The 19,360-nt window shown below is 40.1% G+C and overlaps 1 protein-coding gene across 1 annotated transcript; it reads right to left on the reverse strand.

Annotated features, from left to right (window-relative positions):
- Positions 1-870: 870 nt before the first annotated feature.
- On the reverse strand, positions 871-18,870 carry ASAH1 (N-acylsphingosine amidohydrolase 1). Its single transcript, XM_048303178.1, has 14 exons — positions 18,763-18,870; positions 13,502-13,548; positions 13,220-13,310; positions 11,891-11,977; positions 10,871-10,949; positions 9,896-9,970; positions 9,011-9,056; positions 7,555-7,699; positions 6,339-6,393; positions 6,056-6,137; positions 5,337-5,468; positions 4,978-5,101; positions 4,230-4,286; positions 871-3,573 (listed from the first exon to the last, which is right to left on the reverse strand). The coding sequence occupies exons 1-14, from the start codon at positions 18,850-18,852 to the stop codon at positions 3,484-3,486; spliced, it is 1,200 nt and encodes a 399-aa protein (XP_048159135.1). The 5' UTR covers positions 18,853-18,870; the 3' UTR covers positions 871-3,483.
- Between the last annotated feature and the right edge of the window lie 490 nt (positions 18,871-19,360).

The following is a 19,360-nucleotide window of genomic DNA, read 5'->3' on the forward strand; positions in this document are numbered from 1 at the left end:
CCTCATTAGCTGCCAAAATTTTGCTTTTTAACATGGGAGATGACATTCTTTCTTCCTCTGAAATAGTATGGGGCTTCACTACATGGGTTCCTGAAACCATGAAGGTGAAAAATTTTCTTGGCAAACTGACTTCTCTTTTTTTTGCATTTAAAAGCCATCACCCAAACAGCTTGGTCTCTTTTGTAACCCTTTATTTAATCTAGTTTACAGTAAACTGGATTAACTCTTTGTATTTACATAAACAGTAAATCTGCTAGAAGCTAACTCTGAGGCTGTTTTTCCTAGAACTAGGCTATGCAGTAACATTCAAAAAGTTAAGTATGTTTTTCTTGTTGCTTACATACTGACTTCTTTTTTTTGCAAAAATTTGATTCTTTTTCACAACAGAATTAGGAAAGCTGCATAAATCTCTTACGTAAACTTGAACAGAAAAATATATATGGTTACTTGACCTGGGAAAAAAACAAACCTAAGAAAAGGTAATCAGACCACCCCCTTGGTGTTTGTGAGGTATCTGAACTATGTGTACAGCAAATTAATATGAAAAAATACACCCATTGTCACTAATTTTGTCTTTCTATGTAAAAAAAAGGCAGCTAAATGAAATTCCAACATTGAAAGTAGCTGCAAACATTTCTTCAGTGAAATGGTCTTAGCTTCCATCACTGTGCACAGAGCAGCAGCAGCAGGGGGAAGGCAGTAAACTGACATTAAAAATAGATATGTCTATCTGTAACAAAAGCAAATTAGACTTTTTGTCCAGCTTGAGAAAACTTTCAGACTTGACAGATGAAGGTTAAATTAACAAATAATCACATTCATCACTTTTTGTATATTAAGGCAGACAAAATCAGACATAGTTCTTGAGGGTTTTGTTTTTAAATAACTTTGTTTATTTTAGTAAACAACAGCATAGGCATTCAGGCTCTGGACAGACGTCCATGGAATTTAGCTGTCCTTTTGCAATTGTAAAGCAATTTCAAGTGTGGAAATGTGGACTGTCTTGCACAAGGGACATACCAAAAGCTCATTACTTAATAACTGTAAATAGTCTACACTGCCTTGTTCTACATATGCTAAAGTGGGATGAGGCTAACTAAGCAAGTAAACTTATTTTTAAATTACAAGGTAATTTGATTATGACTGTTACACAACTTGATTCCACATAAATCCGAACAACCCCCTTCCAGGCTGAGGTGTGCACTCAGAAATATATGATGGGCTCTTCACAGTACAGACTGCAACATCTGACTTTGTTTAACTGTCTTCTATGAATCAAATGGCCCAGGAGCTGAATTTCACACATGCTTTTTCACTAATTTAAATTGTGTTGCTATATTTGATTTACATAGGTTCAGTATTCATAGCTGAGATTAAAAATGGACCCTGGTAGTACCATCATGCTAACACACTTCTGCTTGCATACTTCAGGTAAAAAAGAAATTAGATGTACTAGACTGGCCCTTGTTTAACATCAGTTTACATAGTGGGATGTTGATTTCTGTGTGCTCTCAGTTTGTCAGTGTTGTATCTCCCCTGAGTTGGTTCTTGCTGTGCTACTACAGGCATTGTTCTAAGGCCTAGAATATCAGTGTGTCATTTTCCTGAAACCAGAAGCTGTGTTTCTTCATCAGCTGCTAAAGTTATTTGGTAAACAGCATTCCTGTTGTTCCCACTTCTTCCAAGGCTGTTGGGAGGAGAGCCCCTAATAAAAAACAAGTTTGCAGTAAAATGGTAACCTGGCTACTGAAACAAGGGATGATTAAAGGTTATCTTTTAACCATAAAACCCTGAGCTGAAAGGAATCTCAAGGATCATCTGGTCCAATCTTTTTGGCAAAAGCCCAGTCTAGACAAGAAGGCCCAGCACACTGTGCAGCTAAGTGTCCAGTGTTAGGGAATCCACCACTTCCCTGAAGAAATTATTTTGGGCAATCACTTGATTCCCCTTCTGTAGACTTCTTAGTGTTAAATTTCTAATTATGGGGAAAAAAATCTTTTAATATCCTTAAGTGTTTGGAACAGGAAGCTGCAGTATACTGTGTTCTCAACTTCTGCATTACACTAATACTGTTCTGCATGTCCTGGCTATCAAGAGTCCCACTGTGACTGGATGCCATGAACAGGCGGGTTTTAATTGGAATGGCCTTTGCAATAGTGTCTCTGCAGACACCAAAGAGAGACCAACACTTCCCTTACACTACTGCCAACTTTGAATTCCTGGCATAATGGGAATATGAATAGCACTTCTTTCCTAGGGAGGTTAAGAAAAGATTACAAGGGAACCACTATAAATACCAGCCCCTAAGCTCACTCTCTAGTGTCTTCTCTTTGTGTGTTAGAAAACACAAGAGCTGGAACTGTAAGCTACTCCCAGCAATGCAGCCAGTGGCACAGATGAAACTACTGCCTCCTATATTATCTGCTTCCTAGGATATTAGGCTGCTACTACTTCTCTCTAAAGGGCCTTTCTTTCTTAACTTGAATTCCAGACAATGGTGTAATCTGACTTGACTTCCTTTCCCCACTTTCAAAAAAACCAACCAACCAAAATCCTCCCAAAACAACCCAACTACCCTATTATGACAATAGCTTTAACTACCAGTTTAAAAAATCAGAGGAAATCACTTTTTCAGGTGCTGTTAAAATCAGTCTATTTAGAAATGAAAGTAGTTTATGCTGTGTGGTATCTATCATGCATGATGTCTTACACTGAAGTATGAAATGAGTATGTGTGTACTTTGGTCACAGAAAGCAGTTTTTCTTTATTGTACTTTTTTGAGACAACAGAAAAACCTGTATTAAAAAACAGGTAATTTGTTAACAGGCCAAGAAAGAGCTTCAGCAAAAGAGCTATAAATCAGTGGCAAGACATTCTTGGCTCAGATCTTCTTTTAGATATTTCCCCAAGACCTTGCTTCTGTGATTAAATATGACACTTGGTAAGTTATTTTATAAAAGGGCATATCAGACATATCCTCATATTATACCAGAACAACAGCAATTAATCTTAAGTGCTTATGAACGGATAACATAATTGTATTGTCCCAGATGGTCTTCTTATATTCAATTCTTTTTGATATTTGGTAGGTGCCATTATAATTTGTGTTCTTTAGAAGGATTTTAATCTAAATAAACCAAACCAAAAAACAAAAATTAACAAACCCATAACCAAGAACAAACCAAGAATACTGCCAAGACTGAAGAGATCTAGAACTAACTGCTGAACTCATTTGGCAGAAATGGCTGAAATCACACCAGACACTCATGAGGACACATTTCTTGTCAGCAGAACTGCTGGTTACAAAGCAAGGAAGTCTGCTGTGAGATAGGGTCCTTCATTGTTAGAAGCACTTTGCCATTTCTATATAGCCATTAGATTTCTGAAGAAAGGAGTTAGACTGAGTAATCTCTTTCCAGAAGCATTTTTTGTGGAGGACAGCCAATCTGGACAAGCAGCTTCCAACACAGGAGAGGTACAGGGCTACCAAGGACTGCAGGGATCTGGGCATTCCCGCAGGTAAGTCTCTGTATGGCCATTATACACCTCCATCAGCGTTGTGCACACAGTCAGCTAACAGGCGGGGGGGGGAGAAGAAAAAAAGAAGATAAGTCACATTACAGGAATTAGTGAAAAACTCTCTCTGATACTGCTGAACAGTTCTACTAAAATGAGCGTTTTCCTTCTTTAGTCAACAACATGTGAGTATGAACTGTGTCCTCAGTCAGGAATGCTGCCTCCACTTAACACAGGAACTAAACTTCATCATTCAAAAACTCTTCACACTCCTTCCTTCACTTTTTTTCCCTAAATACCAAAACTTAAAGTTCAGACTAAAACCTCTTGTGTTGCAAGAATAATGTGCCTGTAGTATGCCTAAATCATGAGGTGTATTGACTTGTTTTATGTGAATTACAAAGGCATAGATCACACATTAATTCTGGTTAGAAGGGTCCTCAAGATGTCTGCAGCGCGGCTGCGGCCTCAAACAAGGATCGGCTATGAGGAAAGGGCTCAGGCTACTCAGACTTTTAAAGCTGTAGGGCCTTTGGAAAATAGCTATTCCAGCAATTACATTTTGCTGTTACAAAGTAACATGAAATTTGGTTTGTTTTTACACTCATGTTTCCACCTAAAAAACCCCTGAATATACCACTGAAGCCTCCTCCTCAGACGTACTCAGTGCTCTGCCCCCCACCCTAAACGTCCTGCAAAAATAGAAGAATTACCTTATTGAGGACAGGCTTTGTGGAGAGAACATCATAAATTGCTGGTAGGGAGAGATTCTGAAAGAAAATAATACAATGATGTTGAAGGACATTAACCTGTATATGTAAATGCTGAGAACTAACTTCTTTACACCTCAATTAAATAAGAAGATACTGCTTTAAGAGCACAAGACCCATAATACCTTGATATCAGAAGAATGTGGGCCGCAAAAATTTGAGCAGACCAGATCTCACTAGAGCATGGCACTCTTAAGTGGGTTCGCTGCCTGAGACTGTGTGTTTGAATTTCACTGGTGTGAAACTGCCCTGGAAGCACCACAAGTCTTTCTCTAAGTATCTCTAGGTGTATCCTCCTGCATATGCAGCTGCTGAAAATACTTTCAGGAAACCCACTCAGATGAAAAGAAAGCCCAAAACAAACCAACCAAACGAAAAACCCAACAAACCAAATGAAAAAGAATCCCCCCTAAAACCACCACCACAACCCAAACCAAAAAACAAAACAATACCCCAAAAAACCCCAAACAAATCAACAAAAGAACAAACAAAAACCCCACAAACCTCCCTCATGTAAAGAGCCAGCTTTTTATAACCCAGAAGCAGAGACAAGGTATCACAAAATCATCAGCCACTTCTGTCATTATAACTGCGCTTGAAAATAACCTGAATGCTCCTGGCTGTGTCAGGTCAGTACTGTAACTTGGGAGTTTCAAACCAGCAGGATATGAGGTATTAGGAGGATGTTTACCTCTTGTGTTGTCTGGTTCAGGCATTTCATTGCAGGTCCTCTACGATTATCCAGTACCAGTGGAGGCTTCCAGCGATCGTAGTTTGTTTCTAACACGTACCACGTGCCCTTCTTGATATCAAGGCTGGAAAAGAGGTCTAAGTTTGTGTTTTGCTTCTCTAAGTATATACTAAGTACACATATACAGTATATAATAAATACAGATGGATTTTTTTTTTTAGGTTTGCTGTAGTGTTTTTCAATGACGGTAAAGAAGTGAGCTCTTGTACAACAAAGTCACAAGGAACAGAGCACGCAATTATTGGTAGAACCTGTCCTCTTCTGAAGACTGAGTCAGGTGTCAGGTCAAGCATACTCACTCCCAGATATCCAGAGCAGCTGTCCTGGATCGAGTTATCACACACCCTTCTCCAGAATTTTTTCCTCCCAGAATAAAGTAAGCTGGAGCCAGCAGTCTTGTTTTTGCCAGTCTGTCTTTTGCATCTTGGTAACTGTGGGTAAGATAGTGTTGGACTATTAAATGCTATAAATGGTTCAAGTACTGAAGAGCAAGTTTCACAGACGCAGGGAAAGTTTGGATAGTTAAGCCTTTCTTCCCCTTTCATGCACATATGAGAAGACAGGATCACCATAGAGGAACACATTTAAGCAAAGCTTCTCTTCTCATTTTGTACTTGAAGTGTGATTGTTTAGAGGTGCTCTTTGCACTTTTTCCACACTTAAAACATGAACAAAATGATGACATACTGTGTCACAGTCCACTGAATTAATTTATTGCATAACAGCTTTGTTTCTGCTTACTTCGTATGATGTACTAGTACCTGCTGGATGTGCTTTCATGTAGAATGCTTACACATTTAGATACCAACAGGCTCATCAGGAAAAAAGAAATCTGAGAAAAATATTTGAAGGATCATGTGTGATGCCTTGCCTCCTGCTCCAGACCAGACCTATTTAATGTTAAGGTCACTAGGAAGGTATCTGTGTCACTGGATATTAAGCATACATCTACAGTATTCATGCTAGTTGAAAGCAAAGCAGATTAAAGGAGCATAATATTTAGAGGGAGAGGGAATACCTTGTAGCATTCTCTAATACTGTTCTTGTAAGAAAGCCCATCCACATACCATCTCTTCTACCAAGAAACCATTCGAAGATTCCTGCAAAATATCACTGTTACAATAATTTGTTTTCAGATGGTTCACTCATGCTATTCTAACTTTCACAGCTGTTTTTAAAATGAGCTGTGTTTATCTTACCCATCTGCAATCTTTTCACCATTTGTGTGCCTGTTTATTGAGGTAACTGGTATGTCCCCTGGTATTTGTGCAGAAATAATGAAAGAAATGAGCATTACTCACCCACATAACCACCATCAAGACTGAAACGCTCATTCATTGTCAGAGTGAACAAGTTCTGAAAAGCATTAAACAAGCCAACCTTCAGCCATTGCCAGCCCACGAGTACCAGTAGTAAACAGGAGGCAGCATTGCAATTTAGATGTCAACTGAGCTTCTTGTTTGTTAAGACTCTTCCCTTTAAGTAACAGACTGCAAGATCAAGCTCATGTAGAGAAGAACCTAACTTATCACGGCTTGAGTAAGTAGAAATGAATTTTCTGACCTGGCAGAGCAATCAGCAAGGCATGCTTTTAAGCTAAGCAAGTCAAGCCTGTGGCCATTTTTTCCACGGAATGAGCAGTTTTCCTTTCCCTGCTGTATGTCACCTTCTTCTCAGACCTCTGAGTACTATTCCAGTTTGAAGGCATATTTTTAAGTCCCAATGTTAAGTACACCCTGATACGTTACTGCTATTTGCATGGGCATGCAGCAGCACACAGTCCATGTTACTTGGAACACGGAATTCAAACTCAAATCTCAGCCTTCTCCAACAAATGTTTCAGACAAAAACTGCATTCAGCTACACTGACTATTTTTTAGAATGGAATCTTCCCAATGTATTTGAGCAGAAGACAAAAATAAATGGATACAATGCAGGGATTTATGCCAGAAATGCTCTACAAGAAAGACTACCTATAAGAGAAAATAGAGCATGTAAAAAAGGAGAAGTTGTGGTAAGCTGGACACCCTGATATTGTTCTGTACTGACGGTTATTAAGATGTATATAAACCTCAGATTTCAGCTGCCTATTAAATAAAAACCCAACAAAAAAGTCTTAAAATGTAGGACTGCCTTTTCCAAGACAGATTGGAGAAAGAATTAAATAGCACAAGTGTGCTGTTTCACCCCTCGGATCACAGCAATAGCTATTAGCCAGCAAGAAACTCTAACCACTTCAGCACTTTGTATTCACTCCTGTTTATATTTGAAATTCAATGCTGTTTTTAAGAACTGTCCAAACAGAAGCATTTCATTTAGGCAATCTCCTTTCACAAGGAAGGGTGCAGCACTGTTTTCTTTTATCTGTCTTCAAGTAGCTATGCTGTGCACCAGAACAATTGAGATAATTTATTAAAAAACCTCCCAAGGCAGAGCATGAAAGCAGAAAAATTTAAATTGTAAAGGAAAGTCTGAAGCATTTGTAACAAATTGACAAAGCTCCATCCCCATACTTACTGGTTTGACTCCAGACACCATGCCTATGTATCCTGCAAAATTTGTGGACTTGAACACTGTTTTGTTGTTTCTCTGAAAGTCCAAGAGTACCACCAAAGGCTTCAGTTCCTGGGTTAACGTCCAGGAATTATTTTTAACATCCCACCTGCAGGAGACAGTACAGCACTTGAAACTTCCCTCTCTCAGCTGTTTTTAAAGCTTCCCTTCACAGCATGCAGACATCCTGTGTGTGACGCCTGTCCTCTGATCTTACTCGTGTCTGCCAACATCACTGCTCCCTAGTTACCTGAGCAGCACCAGCAAGGAACAACTAGGAAGTCTATATGCACAGGCAGGCAGTGAAAAGAACTAAGTTTTGTTTGAACCAAGAGCATATATATTGCTCAGAATTAAACAGCACCACCATAACAGCTGGTTTGTTTTGAACACATAACTTTGTTCTCTACCTGCTAGCAAAGGGAGCTACAGGTACTGCCTCTGATGCCAAACCTCAAATTCTTATTTTTCAAAGGCAGAAGAGAAACCATGTACTACTGGATTTGCTCTACATGAAGGCAAGTATCAGCTCTAGTTTGCAAAATAAGCCAGACCAGTTTGTAGGCAAGAGGTTGATAAAGAGCACTTAGCAGACCGTTAAACTCTCTGGAAATAATCCAGATTCTGGGAGCAGCTTTAAAGTTTCCTTAGTTTTCAGGAAGCATATTCACACTATTTCTGACAAGTGAGAGAAGTCCAACACAAGCCAAACCAAGGGACAGGTGGAGTCACAGTTGACAACACATGAGTTTTTGATAGGCAGGTAAGAATTTTAATAAAGATGAACATTTAAATTCCAATTGTGCATTGAGCATCATCTGGATGAGTGATGTTACAAAATATACTGGGGTAATAAAAGCAAACGCTGAACTACCTGATCATGGGGTATGAAAGGAGAACTAATGAGTGCTGGGCAACAAACTACAGAGTTTGTATGGAAATGATGAATGATGCGAAGTGACAGTGGAGCACAGTACAGTAACGGGGGGAGGAGAGGGGGAAGGAAAAAAAAAACCACCTTAAAAATGCCAAGCCCCAATCCAATCCCCATTTCAGTGCATACATTAAAATTGATGCTTCATCCCATCATGTAAAGAACATCTATTGTGCCTCAGAGATCAGGTTACATGGGCCATTCTTTGGTTTGAGACAGTTTGAACTGGAGCTGAGAAAAAAAGGTTAAGTAACACAAAACACAACTGTTCTTGATGCACTTGGGGCAGTTTGACATAAGATCAGCAGAACATCCCGATCTTTTCATTTTAGACTTTTTTCACAACACCCAATGGAGAATTACTTGTCACAGTCATAGCAACATCCAGTTCATCACTTAGACTCAAAGAATGCATGTAGCTATTTCAAGTTCAGCTCGGTTTTTCTTTGGGTTTAAAAAAAAAAAGTCAGAAGTTTAAGTACTTACCCTAGGAACAGTCCAAAATCCAAGTTCCTGGCATGGTACAGTTTCCCTATACAACAATAAATAAATAGATAAATAAATACAGTTTTCTAAAGAAATAGACAAATTTCAGCTTAGAAACCCAAGAAAAGAGTAAGCAGGCAAATACCTGGGAAAGTAAGCAAGGAAAATAGCATTCTCTACTTGCCCTTTTCATAACCACAATACAATGATGGGGTTTTTTTGGTCAGAGAAGTGTTTTGCCATAACTGAAAACAAGTAATCTTGCAAACTGCTGTCCAACTCAGATTCAAACCTTTCCATATTATCTTAATGCAATGGCAACACCTTGAGCTTCCTCTACAAGTGAGACATTTGGAAGCCCTCTGAGAATCCTTTAGAAAATTCCTAAGCTGGAACAGGTATAGACAAGGGCTGCAGAACTAAGTAGGAGAATGAAAGAGTCTCTTTTCTTAGAAGAGACTGTCCATTTTCTCTACCACCATACACATGCAATATCTAGAAACTAGATACAAAATCCTGCATGGCACTGAGAAAGTTCCAGATGTGTAGCTGGTGTTTCTTTTCCCTAGAAAAAGGAATATGACCTATTAAAAAACCCCCAACCAACCAATCACAAAAAACCCATCATCCAACAAAACCAAACCCAAACCATCTTTGAAAGTAATTTTGTCCTTTTTTTGTCCTTTTAAACCTAAGAGACTTGTGAACTCTTATTCCCTTTCTCAAGAGATACCTCTTATTATCAGTCCTTAGGTATTATTATTACCTTTTACTCTCTTTACTAGATCTTCTTGCCTGCAGTTGAGGAGGAGTGTATTTGCATAATTGAGGCAGACCCTCTTCTACATAAAAGGAAACTGTTACCAGTATTTTGGATTGCATTACCTGTTTTATCTTCTGCCACTATTGATGTACATACAGTAAAAATTTCATAAAAAATGTTAAAAATAACGATTTCCCCTAGAAAAAAAAAGAAACGAAGTTAAATTGAAACTTGCCACGAACAGAAAAAAAAATGGTTAGAAAAAAGCATACTGCAAAGTTCAGTATTCTGTAATATTTCTGTTAAAAATTTAAATTTAAATCTCCTTTGATCTTTAAAATGACTGATTCAGCAAAATCAAGAGCTTCCTGAAAGGCAAATAGAAGGATCAGAATCCCTTGACCTTCTGCCTTACCATGCACAAAGCTGACAGTCATTGCTACTTCCTCCTCTGGAAACTTCAAAACAAGCTATAAAATTCACTTTAAAGAAGAAAGCTGCTATATGTACCACTAATGCCACATAAGAGCTGCTGGCCAGCAGCAGGTGTACTGCTTCTGTATGAGGGAAGCAGTGCTAACAGGCAATGGTCCTTCTCTGTCTCAGTTCTGGAGGAACTCGGTGCCTACTTCTCACCTGGAATGGCATTCTTCTGCAGGAGGTACAGAGGGAAGGCAGAAGGACACGGCAAGGACCACAAGGGAAAGACAGCACAGCAGGAAACTGAGCCTTGACTTCTTTATATGTCAACAGCAGACACACAGCTGAGTGCAAAACCAATGTGAATAAAGTATTCCCTCAAATTTTGGTGCACAGGAGCTGAGACTTCCTCCAGTTCCTAAAACCTAGGAGTGAGAACTTACAGCTCTACAGACAAGTCCCAGCCTGATAAAAGGCTTAGGTGATTTATTGCATTCTCCTCTAAAACACTGTTGTTGTTTAGTGTGAGATGTAATTTATTGCTTTAACTACTTAATTAATGATTAGTTAAAGTCACAGATGATTAAAACTAACTGCAGATTGGTAAACACACTAATTTTAAATGAATCTGTATTCCTAGCTTTCCACTATGTTAATACAGTGTTGGAAACTGTTACCCAAAGGAATCCCAGATGAATTTGCAATCCCTTGGAGTTCTTCATTGAAAGGATAAGGAAGCGTGGCAGTCAGATGAGCCTGAAAGGAAAAGTTTTGTATGATACATGTTTAAATTAACACTATTTTGTTACTTATAACAAACGTCTCCTCAACAGGCACATTTTTCTCACAACTACTGAGTGTTTAATTTCTCTGCAGTCTGTAGAACTTGAGGTTGTTTGCAGAGTCCTTGGAAGACAAGTACATACTTAAGGAAAGAAAACTCTCACTCATCAAAACGCTGACGTGAGCAATGGACATGAGCACAGTCTCTCTTAGCAGGAACAGATGGAACAGAGTGAAGTAGGATTTGTATATATTAAAAGCTCAACTGCAGTGGCGCTCAGTGTCAGTATTTATGGGCAATCCTGACCTTCACACATTGGGATGGCAACCTGTAAAAGCTGCCAACCCCACTCAGGCACACAGGGATATGCTGTAACCAAAAATGGGGGAGAGATCTCACCTTTTGCTGTCTCTAACCCTACACTGCTTTTCCCTGTTCCATGCCAAAGCTTACTTTAACCAGAATCAAACCGATTTTTAAGGTGAGGCCTGGTCAAAGCTGTCCCTGTAATCAGACATTTATTACAGTTTTCAAAACCTTATTTTACTCTACTGTTTAAAAGAAGTGGAACATGGTAAAAAAATTCAGTCAAGTGTTTTTCTACAGTAACTAAGTCTGTAGCATATTTGTCTAGTGTTATTAATCCAAACTTAAAAAGATCTTAGGAAAAATTAGAGGAGGAAGAGGGAAGGGATGTGCATTTTTTGTTTGATGGTTTCAGAGTAATTCAGAGCAGACAAGAAGGTAAAATTTCAGAGTGACTCTTTAAAATAGCATTTTATTCTGTTGTGGAAGTGGAATTAAGAACTTGTAATTTAAGAACTTTTAAAGTTCTTAATTGTCAGATTTAGAAGCATTCTAATTCTGTAGTCAGAGCATACAGTAATAAAAAAATTAAGCTGAAAATACTTACTATTTTGTTATCCACTATGTCAACAACTTTGCCACTGGGGAAGAAGGTATTTGCTATATCTTTAATATTCTGGACCACAGTCTTCAGCTAAAAAGAGCAAGGGATTTTATTGAATAGAAGATCTTACGTGCAAGAATTGCTAGAATACTAACAGAACTCCACGACAGACTTTTGATAAAATCCTCTGTTGAGAAAAATAAATACTTAAATAAAGTGCTAAATGTCATGTTCTTGGTGAGAAAAACACCCCCAACTCCCCACTAGAATAATTCTTCAACTTTGTTCAAGTAACTTTCTAGATTAGTTCCAATGTGTCCTTCTACCAGAAACAACAAATTACAGGAAAGTCATCCTCATCTTCTTCTCCTTTGATCAGATTTTAATACTCTGCACTCTTCTATCTTTCAAAATGCTAATTTCAAGCTCTTTGCTTAAGCACTGATATTACTGAAGACAAAAATACTCAATAAATTTCTTATTAAATCACATGCTTTCCATTTGCAAGATGTCAGTGTTGCAAATAAGAGTTCCACTCCATGTGATCTAACTCCAAAGTACACAAGAGATAAAACTCTTCAGAATTTGAGGTGAAACCTGAAGCTTCCAACACCCACTGGTTTAAATGATATTTTTAAAATAAATATTAGCATGTAAGCAGAATTTGTCTGGCTTTCAGAGTGGAAAGGCCAAAGTCATCAGGGATATAGCAAAAAGCCCTAGCCTTGTTTGAGAAATTAAAAAGTGCTGAACTGAATTTTCGGTGATCTTCAGAACAGCTGTTTTAAGTAGTTTGAAATAGGCTGAAATATAAAAAAAATTATTTGTGCTATGTAAACACCAGTGCTACAACCAGCATTCCTGAAAAGGGCAGTAAGTTCTTAACTTCTCCCTTGCCATTTCATCATCTCATGCAATATTTTGAGAGAAGTCGGGAGGTGCAGAGAAGGGATGCTGCCTCAGTTTCACTTCAGTTCACCAAGGCTGTTTCTTTGGTGTATTCTTCCCTCTTCATTCTGCACCACTTCATGACTAAGGAGATTTGATAAATGAAATTGCACACACTTGTTTATGGCACCCTCGTTTTTACACCTCTACATCCTAAACACCAGTGTCTCTACACTTAATGCTGCTAGCTTAAGTGTTAAACAGACAAAAAGTTTACTCAAGCAAGTATTTTAGACTGGAATCATATTAGAAAAGTCAACTGGAAACATTATCCCTTTCAGATAGTTTTAGCACATGTATTCCTTTTAAAACTTTTCTCAAAATAAAAGGCTATGTGCTAGTTTTGTATCTGTTAAGCCTCAGAGCAAGCTCTGCATTTCTTACCTCTGTCTTTTTGTCACGCATCAAGTCATCCCACCTTTTGCTGGGAGGTAAGTCAAGATTTATGACATATGTGGGTATATTCCCTTTGAACCTGAGAGACAAACACCAGAGATCAAATTTAAAGAAGGCTCTCAAAAAACAGTTGACAAAATAGGTCTTCCCACCTGTAACCAGCATTTTGTAGACCTGCATCAGGAACAAGTTTCAAGAAAAAACCCTGTTCAGACTTGCAAATCACAACTTCTCTACAATTTGCTGGACAAGTTGAATCAGATTACTTACGTTGGTCCTGAAGGAGGGTACATTTTACTCCTGCACTCTTCTCCATACTGTAAAGACAGTGAAACATTGCTATTTAGCTTCTTTGTTAAAACACTATTATTCTAGTAGACTTAGTTTCTAATTAAACTTTTAGGACTAGTCAGTTAACTCAAAGTCTTGGGACTTTGGAAAGAGGAAAATAGAGAAGGAGGGACTAGCAGCAACTTCGCCATGCTGTCTGACAGACCTTCAGACAACTTGTCTAATGTAGTCCAGGGCAAGCAAAAGGGTATGATAAATATACAAACTGTATATATTTTCACTCTGTGTGATTTAATGAAGAGCACTTCAAATCATATTCTTTATACAAGTTCAGGAACCTTAGATCTCAGTATGAACCAGTCTGTTCTGTTTGTCCAATTCATAATCCCATTTCACAGCGTCATTCCTAGCTATGTTTAGTGTTAAGATGCACTGTGCAGCTGGGGCAGGGAAAGCGTAATGAGCTCTTGGCAATCCCTCAGCCGGTGGAATAAGCTGTATGGCACGACTTTGGGTTCAGCATGGACAAGTGCTGCTGAAGTGGTGCTAACATTATGTGGGGTGCAATTCAACTAAAAAAATACACCTTCATTCCTGTGAGCATGGCTAGCTACAAATCAAAGTTTGAGAACAATTTTAGGCGTACTCCAAGTGAATGCAAGAGTGTTTTTCCATCAATTACATAAAGCATGCATATAAATATATAAACATATGCATATACATGCCACAATTATAATACTATGTTTTACCCCAGTGACATACAAGCAAATGCCTACTGGCCACCCGCACTTGTGCTTCAAGCTGGTCTAGAGCAGGCCAGATTTGGTCCCAAAACTACGTGAGAAGTTCAATAAGCGCCTTAGAGCATAATATATCTCACTAGGAAAAAGGAAAGGTACATGTGCTGTTCTGGGAGCCTGTAGAAAAGCTCCTAAAACACAAAAGTTTGGGAGGCACAACAGAAACAAAAATATGATGTAATCCTTCCATCACTTCCCTTCCTCCCCACCCTTGATTTCCCGTATTTATTAGTCTGTATTAATTAGATTACTAGTGTGTCCTTACAATGCATTCTGGTTCCAGTGAAAACTGTGACAACATCTCCAGCACCTATGTAACTGGGACAGAGAAGTTAACTAATGTCAATGTTCTCTTTGGGCTAATCTCATTAGCTGTTTTTAATGCATTAATACAGAAAACACATTGTCTTACACAATGCCATGGACTTTAAACACTGGCCTAATTTGTTACAACTGGAAACAGCAATTATAAATTGGGATGGATTTCTGTCTGTTACAATGTTAATTTCTTTCTACTGTTTCCAGCTGCTGGGAGAAAGCATGAGATGAATGTTGGTTTTCCAACACATGGAGGTATAGGACCAGAAGCTGTTTCCTAGATTTCAGTGCAGTGCAGTTATAGACTTTGCACAGCTAAAACAGAACGCCCAACACAAAAGGCCCTTTAATTTTCAAAGTGAAGAAGTATCAAAACAAGGAGGGTAGGAGGGATATCACATGACTAATTTGGCAACAAAAGTCAGAGGTTTTGTGCAAAGCCAGACAAATGCTTAACAGTACTGATGCAACTGTCTTGTGCAATTTTCCATCCTGCAATACTAAAATCCATCAGAAGACAGTGACATTACATATACATCCTACTGCAACGGATGCACATATTTGGATCTTCAGGAAACACCTCTCACAAAATGCATTTCCTGACAGATAAAGCCTCTAACAAAAAAGTTATCCAAAGTGGATGAGAGTAGAGCCCATGCTCACAGAGAAAACAGTGGCACCTGTGCAAAACTGATTTCAGACGATTTTAAGCTAAAGGTGCTAAACATTATGTCACTCCTGGCATTTTCCCCTGGGATTTTAATCTTGTATTCACAGCTATTTTCATCTTCCGAGTGCTTTGCAGCCTGAGCCACGAAAAAGGTGAGGAAAGCAACAGTTAAAGGGAGAGAGAACAGAGAAAATGTTCCCATCTTACATGTGGTATTTTTAGATTTCTCACCTGTCTATGTATAAAGCAAGGTAAAGAAGCCAGTAAGTCCTAAAACAACCTGTACATCCTTCAAAACTGCTAGCATTAATTGAGGTATCTGAAGAAATCAGAGATTACTGTTTCTTTAGGTTAACTATTATATCATAGAATCACAGAATATCCTGAGTTAGAAGGGACCTGCAAGGATCATTGAGTCCAACTCATGGCCCTGCACAGGACAAGCCCAAGAGTCCCACCATGTGCCTGAGAACACTGTCCAAATGCATCTTGATCTCTGACAGGCAGTGCCTGACCACCCTTGGTGAAAAACCTTTCCCTAACAGCCAATTTAAACCTCCCCTGGCACAGCTTCAGGCCATTCCCTCAAGTCCTATTGTTGATCAGCAACAGGAAGAGATCAGTGCCTGCCCTGTGCTTCCCCTTGTGAGGAGCTGTAGACTGCAGTGAGGCCTCCCCTCAGTCTCTTCTCCAGTGAGAACAAGCAAAGTGACTGCAGCAGCTCCTTGTACGGCTTACGCTGGCACACAGGCAGCAATTTAAAAAGGTATCAAGACAATCAGAAAACTAGAAAGCTAGAAACGGTTTTTTTTACACGAAGTTCTAACATGGAACAAAAAAATTGTTATCTTTTGCAACCAGCTAAAGATGAACTGCAAAGCTTTCTGAGAAGGTTAAAAAAAAAAAAAAAAAAAAAAAAGACATGTAAAGAATTTTCTTGCAGCAGCAGAAAAACCAACAAGCACTTTTTATAACCAGAGTGGAATAAGCAGCTATGAAGTTACTACTGTGGTCAGCAAGGTTCTCCTCTCTGCAGAGGCTTGAGACTGATAGAAGGACAATAAATGCTGTCCAAGAAAAGCAGGAGCATCCTTTCAGCATGACAGTATCACTTTCCGTTTCCAGTGTGACAAGCCAGAGGTGGTCCCCTAGAAAAAGCCACTGGAAGTTGGATCCAAACAGCAGGTTACCACTATAAATGTGCTTTTCAAACGTGCATTGAACCCCCTAAGAGAAACATGAATATTCTTGAATGGAGATTTAATCCTCCCTTTGTTTTGCTCTTTAAAATCTACTGTTACCAGTAGGTTGCATATTTTGATTATCTTGTATACTGCCGACTTTCAAATTGAGACGTATGTAATGACACAAAAACAGACATGCAGGAGCACTGGATCAAAACACTACCAGGAAGATAACACAGTGAAGGAGAAATAGAACATGGTATGGGGAAAGATGGAAAAAAAAACTGGATGTAGCACAGAAGATTTATATTTTGACTAATTGTATTAAAAAAAAAGTGGAACAGAAACCAAATAACTAGCGAACAGTTAGAATGATTTGGGTGAACTGGAAAAAAAAAAACCAAGTAGTAACAGTTACTATTGACTGCAGTACAGAAAATTAATGCAAGGTTTAATGACTGCCAAGTAAATATTTTGACACCTAGACTGATTTCGTTAACATGAAATAGGCTGAATGCAGCTTGTCCAGTCTAAGGAATACCAGCACACATTTTATTACCCTCAAAAATATTTTTGGGGCAGACCATCTCTGGCATCCCTCCTTAATATTTATATATTTTATATTTCTCAACTTCCGATGTAAAAATAAATATAAAATTACCTCTTTGAGCTATTAAATGTAATTCCATAGTTTAAGGACACTGCATTCAGTCTCTTTCAGTCAATCTGTTATATTCAGCATCTTTTGGTCTATGAACTCCGTGATCTAACACATTATTCTCTCTGCTCCTCTTCCCTCATGGGATGATGCCAATGCAACACTCTTGTGCTGCAGGAGTCCCAATACTGTTCACCTTTCTGAACACAGAGGTTAAGAGTACTCTTTCAGTACTGAAAAAACGGTGACCAAGACAATTTAAATCGCAGTTTGGACACAAAGGTCAGCAAGGTTCAGGAGGCCTCAATGAAAGCTAAAGGGACTGAGAGCCTGCACCACTGAGATATAATTCAAGGCACCTATCTTCTGTATTCTTTGTTAATGAGATTAACCCAAACAGTGGCACTTAGGAAGAATTCTTCAGCAAATTATGCATCCCTGCATCTCAAACAAAAATTAAATATCCAAGCCTAACAGCTGGCTGCACAGCAGCACAATCTGCAGCCCAGACACACAGTGGATATTGTGCAAGTGCAAAGATGTACCAAGTGAAATCAAATGCAAATCAAGATCTAATGCTACTACTTTGCTGACAGCTGGCACTTTCTCCTGTAACTCCACACTCTAGAATACTTTTGGCTAAAATTCTGAAGGTGTTTTAAGCTGGAAATAGCTTATAGTATTGGGAAGCTGCTCTTGGCGGGTAGGATGGGACTGGGAGAAGAGAGGGGAGAGAGAAGAGCCCAGTCCTGTGTAGAAAAGACACTAAGCGAACATGGGCCATCCAGATGCCCGCAGTCCCTTCCTGCAGGTCTCCCCTCTCACAAAACCCATACCAGTTTTCCGGAAATCAATGTAATTTGCTAGAAAAAGACTTAGATCAAACACTAAAGGGTGTACTGTATTCCTAAAATATTTAAAAATAGATTGCAAAAAACATTTTGAAATCCAGAGGTATTTAAAACCAATCCTCTTCACAGAGGATGGGGAAATTCAGGAACTTCAGAAGAGATGAGCGAATGCTTCGCTGCTTCAGGAATAAAAAATACACCAGGAAGCAAGAGCAGCTGTTTACATACCCAGGAAATGGAAGCCAGCCTGCTCCAAACGACTACCCCCGCCCTCCCAGCTTCCCAATTCCACCAAAAGTTAAATATTTCATTTATTCAGTTAAAAAAACCCAAACAGCCGAAAGAGCAAGAAACGACACCTAAAGCCCTCCCCTCGGGTGAACTACAGCAAATACACTCAGGAGATTCAGAGCCGTGCGCACTTTTAGCAAGCCCCTCTGAACTTTCCTTCTGGAAATCGCTGCTGTGGTGTGACAGGGCAACGCTGACAGTACAGACCCACACGAAAGCGAGCGCAGCAGCAAGGACTTGCAAAACACGCCGTGGCACAGCCCCTCCCGCCGCCGCGGCCGCGCCGCTCGCCACAGGAGCCATGTCCGCGTTCTGGAGCCCGTGGGCGCATCCACACACCTGGATTCAGAGGCTCGCCCGGCCTCCCGCGTCGGGAAGGGCGGCGGCGGCCGCATCACCCCCGCCAGCCCCAGGCCGATCCGCTCCCGTCGGCCCCGCTCCCCCCTGCCCGTTCCCCGCCAGGCTCACCGGGTCCGGCGCCCGGGCGGGCTGCGCCAGGGCGAGCAGCGCCAGCGCCAGGGCGAGCAGCGGCAGCAGCGCCCGGCCCCGGCCCGCCATGGTCGTGCCCGGCTCCGCTCGGCGCGGCGCTCCCCGGAGCGGCCGGCACATGACAGCGCCCCGCCCGCCGGGAGCGGGAGCGGAGCGCAGCCCTCCGCCACAGCCCCGCCCCGCCCGGGCAGATACGGCAGAGCGCAGCGCGCTCTCAGTCGCGCTTCCACGAAAGGCAACTTCCGCACAGGGGAGTCCGAAATAAAACCGCCTCTCTTTGGCAACACTAAGGGAAAACCCGTGGCACCAGTTTTCAGTTTGGCAGTACTAGGATTTTTAATTACTCTGTATCCTGCGGAGGTTTTAGGCAGGCTGTGTGGTAATGAAAGATGTCAGGCAGGCGCGTTCTTAAGGAAGGGTTTTTCTCCATCTTGCGGCTTAGGAGTGCAGGAAACGGGCAACTGGGGAGACAGACTAATGAGAAACACGGGGCATGAGATGCATCCATCTACAAGCGCCCTGCCTTCTAATTATTATTTAAATGGTATCTCTTTCAAAGAATTGTGGAATGGTTTGA

The sequence above is a fragment of the Corvus hawaiiensis genome, chromosome 5 (assembly GCF_020740725.1).
Source record: "Corvus hawaiiensis isolate bCorHaw1 chromosome 5, bCorHaw1.pri.cur, whole genome shotgun sequence".
Taxonomy (NCBI): domain Eukaryota; kingdom Metazoa; phylum Chordata; class Aves; order Passeriformes; family Corvidae; genus Corvus; species Corvus hawaiiensis.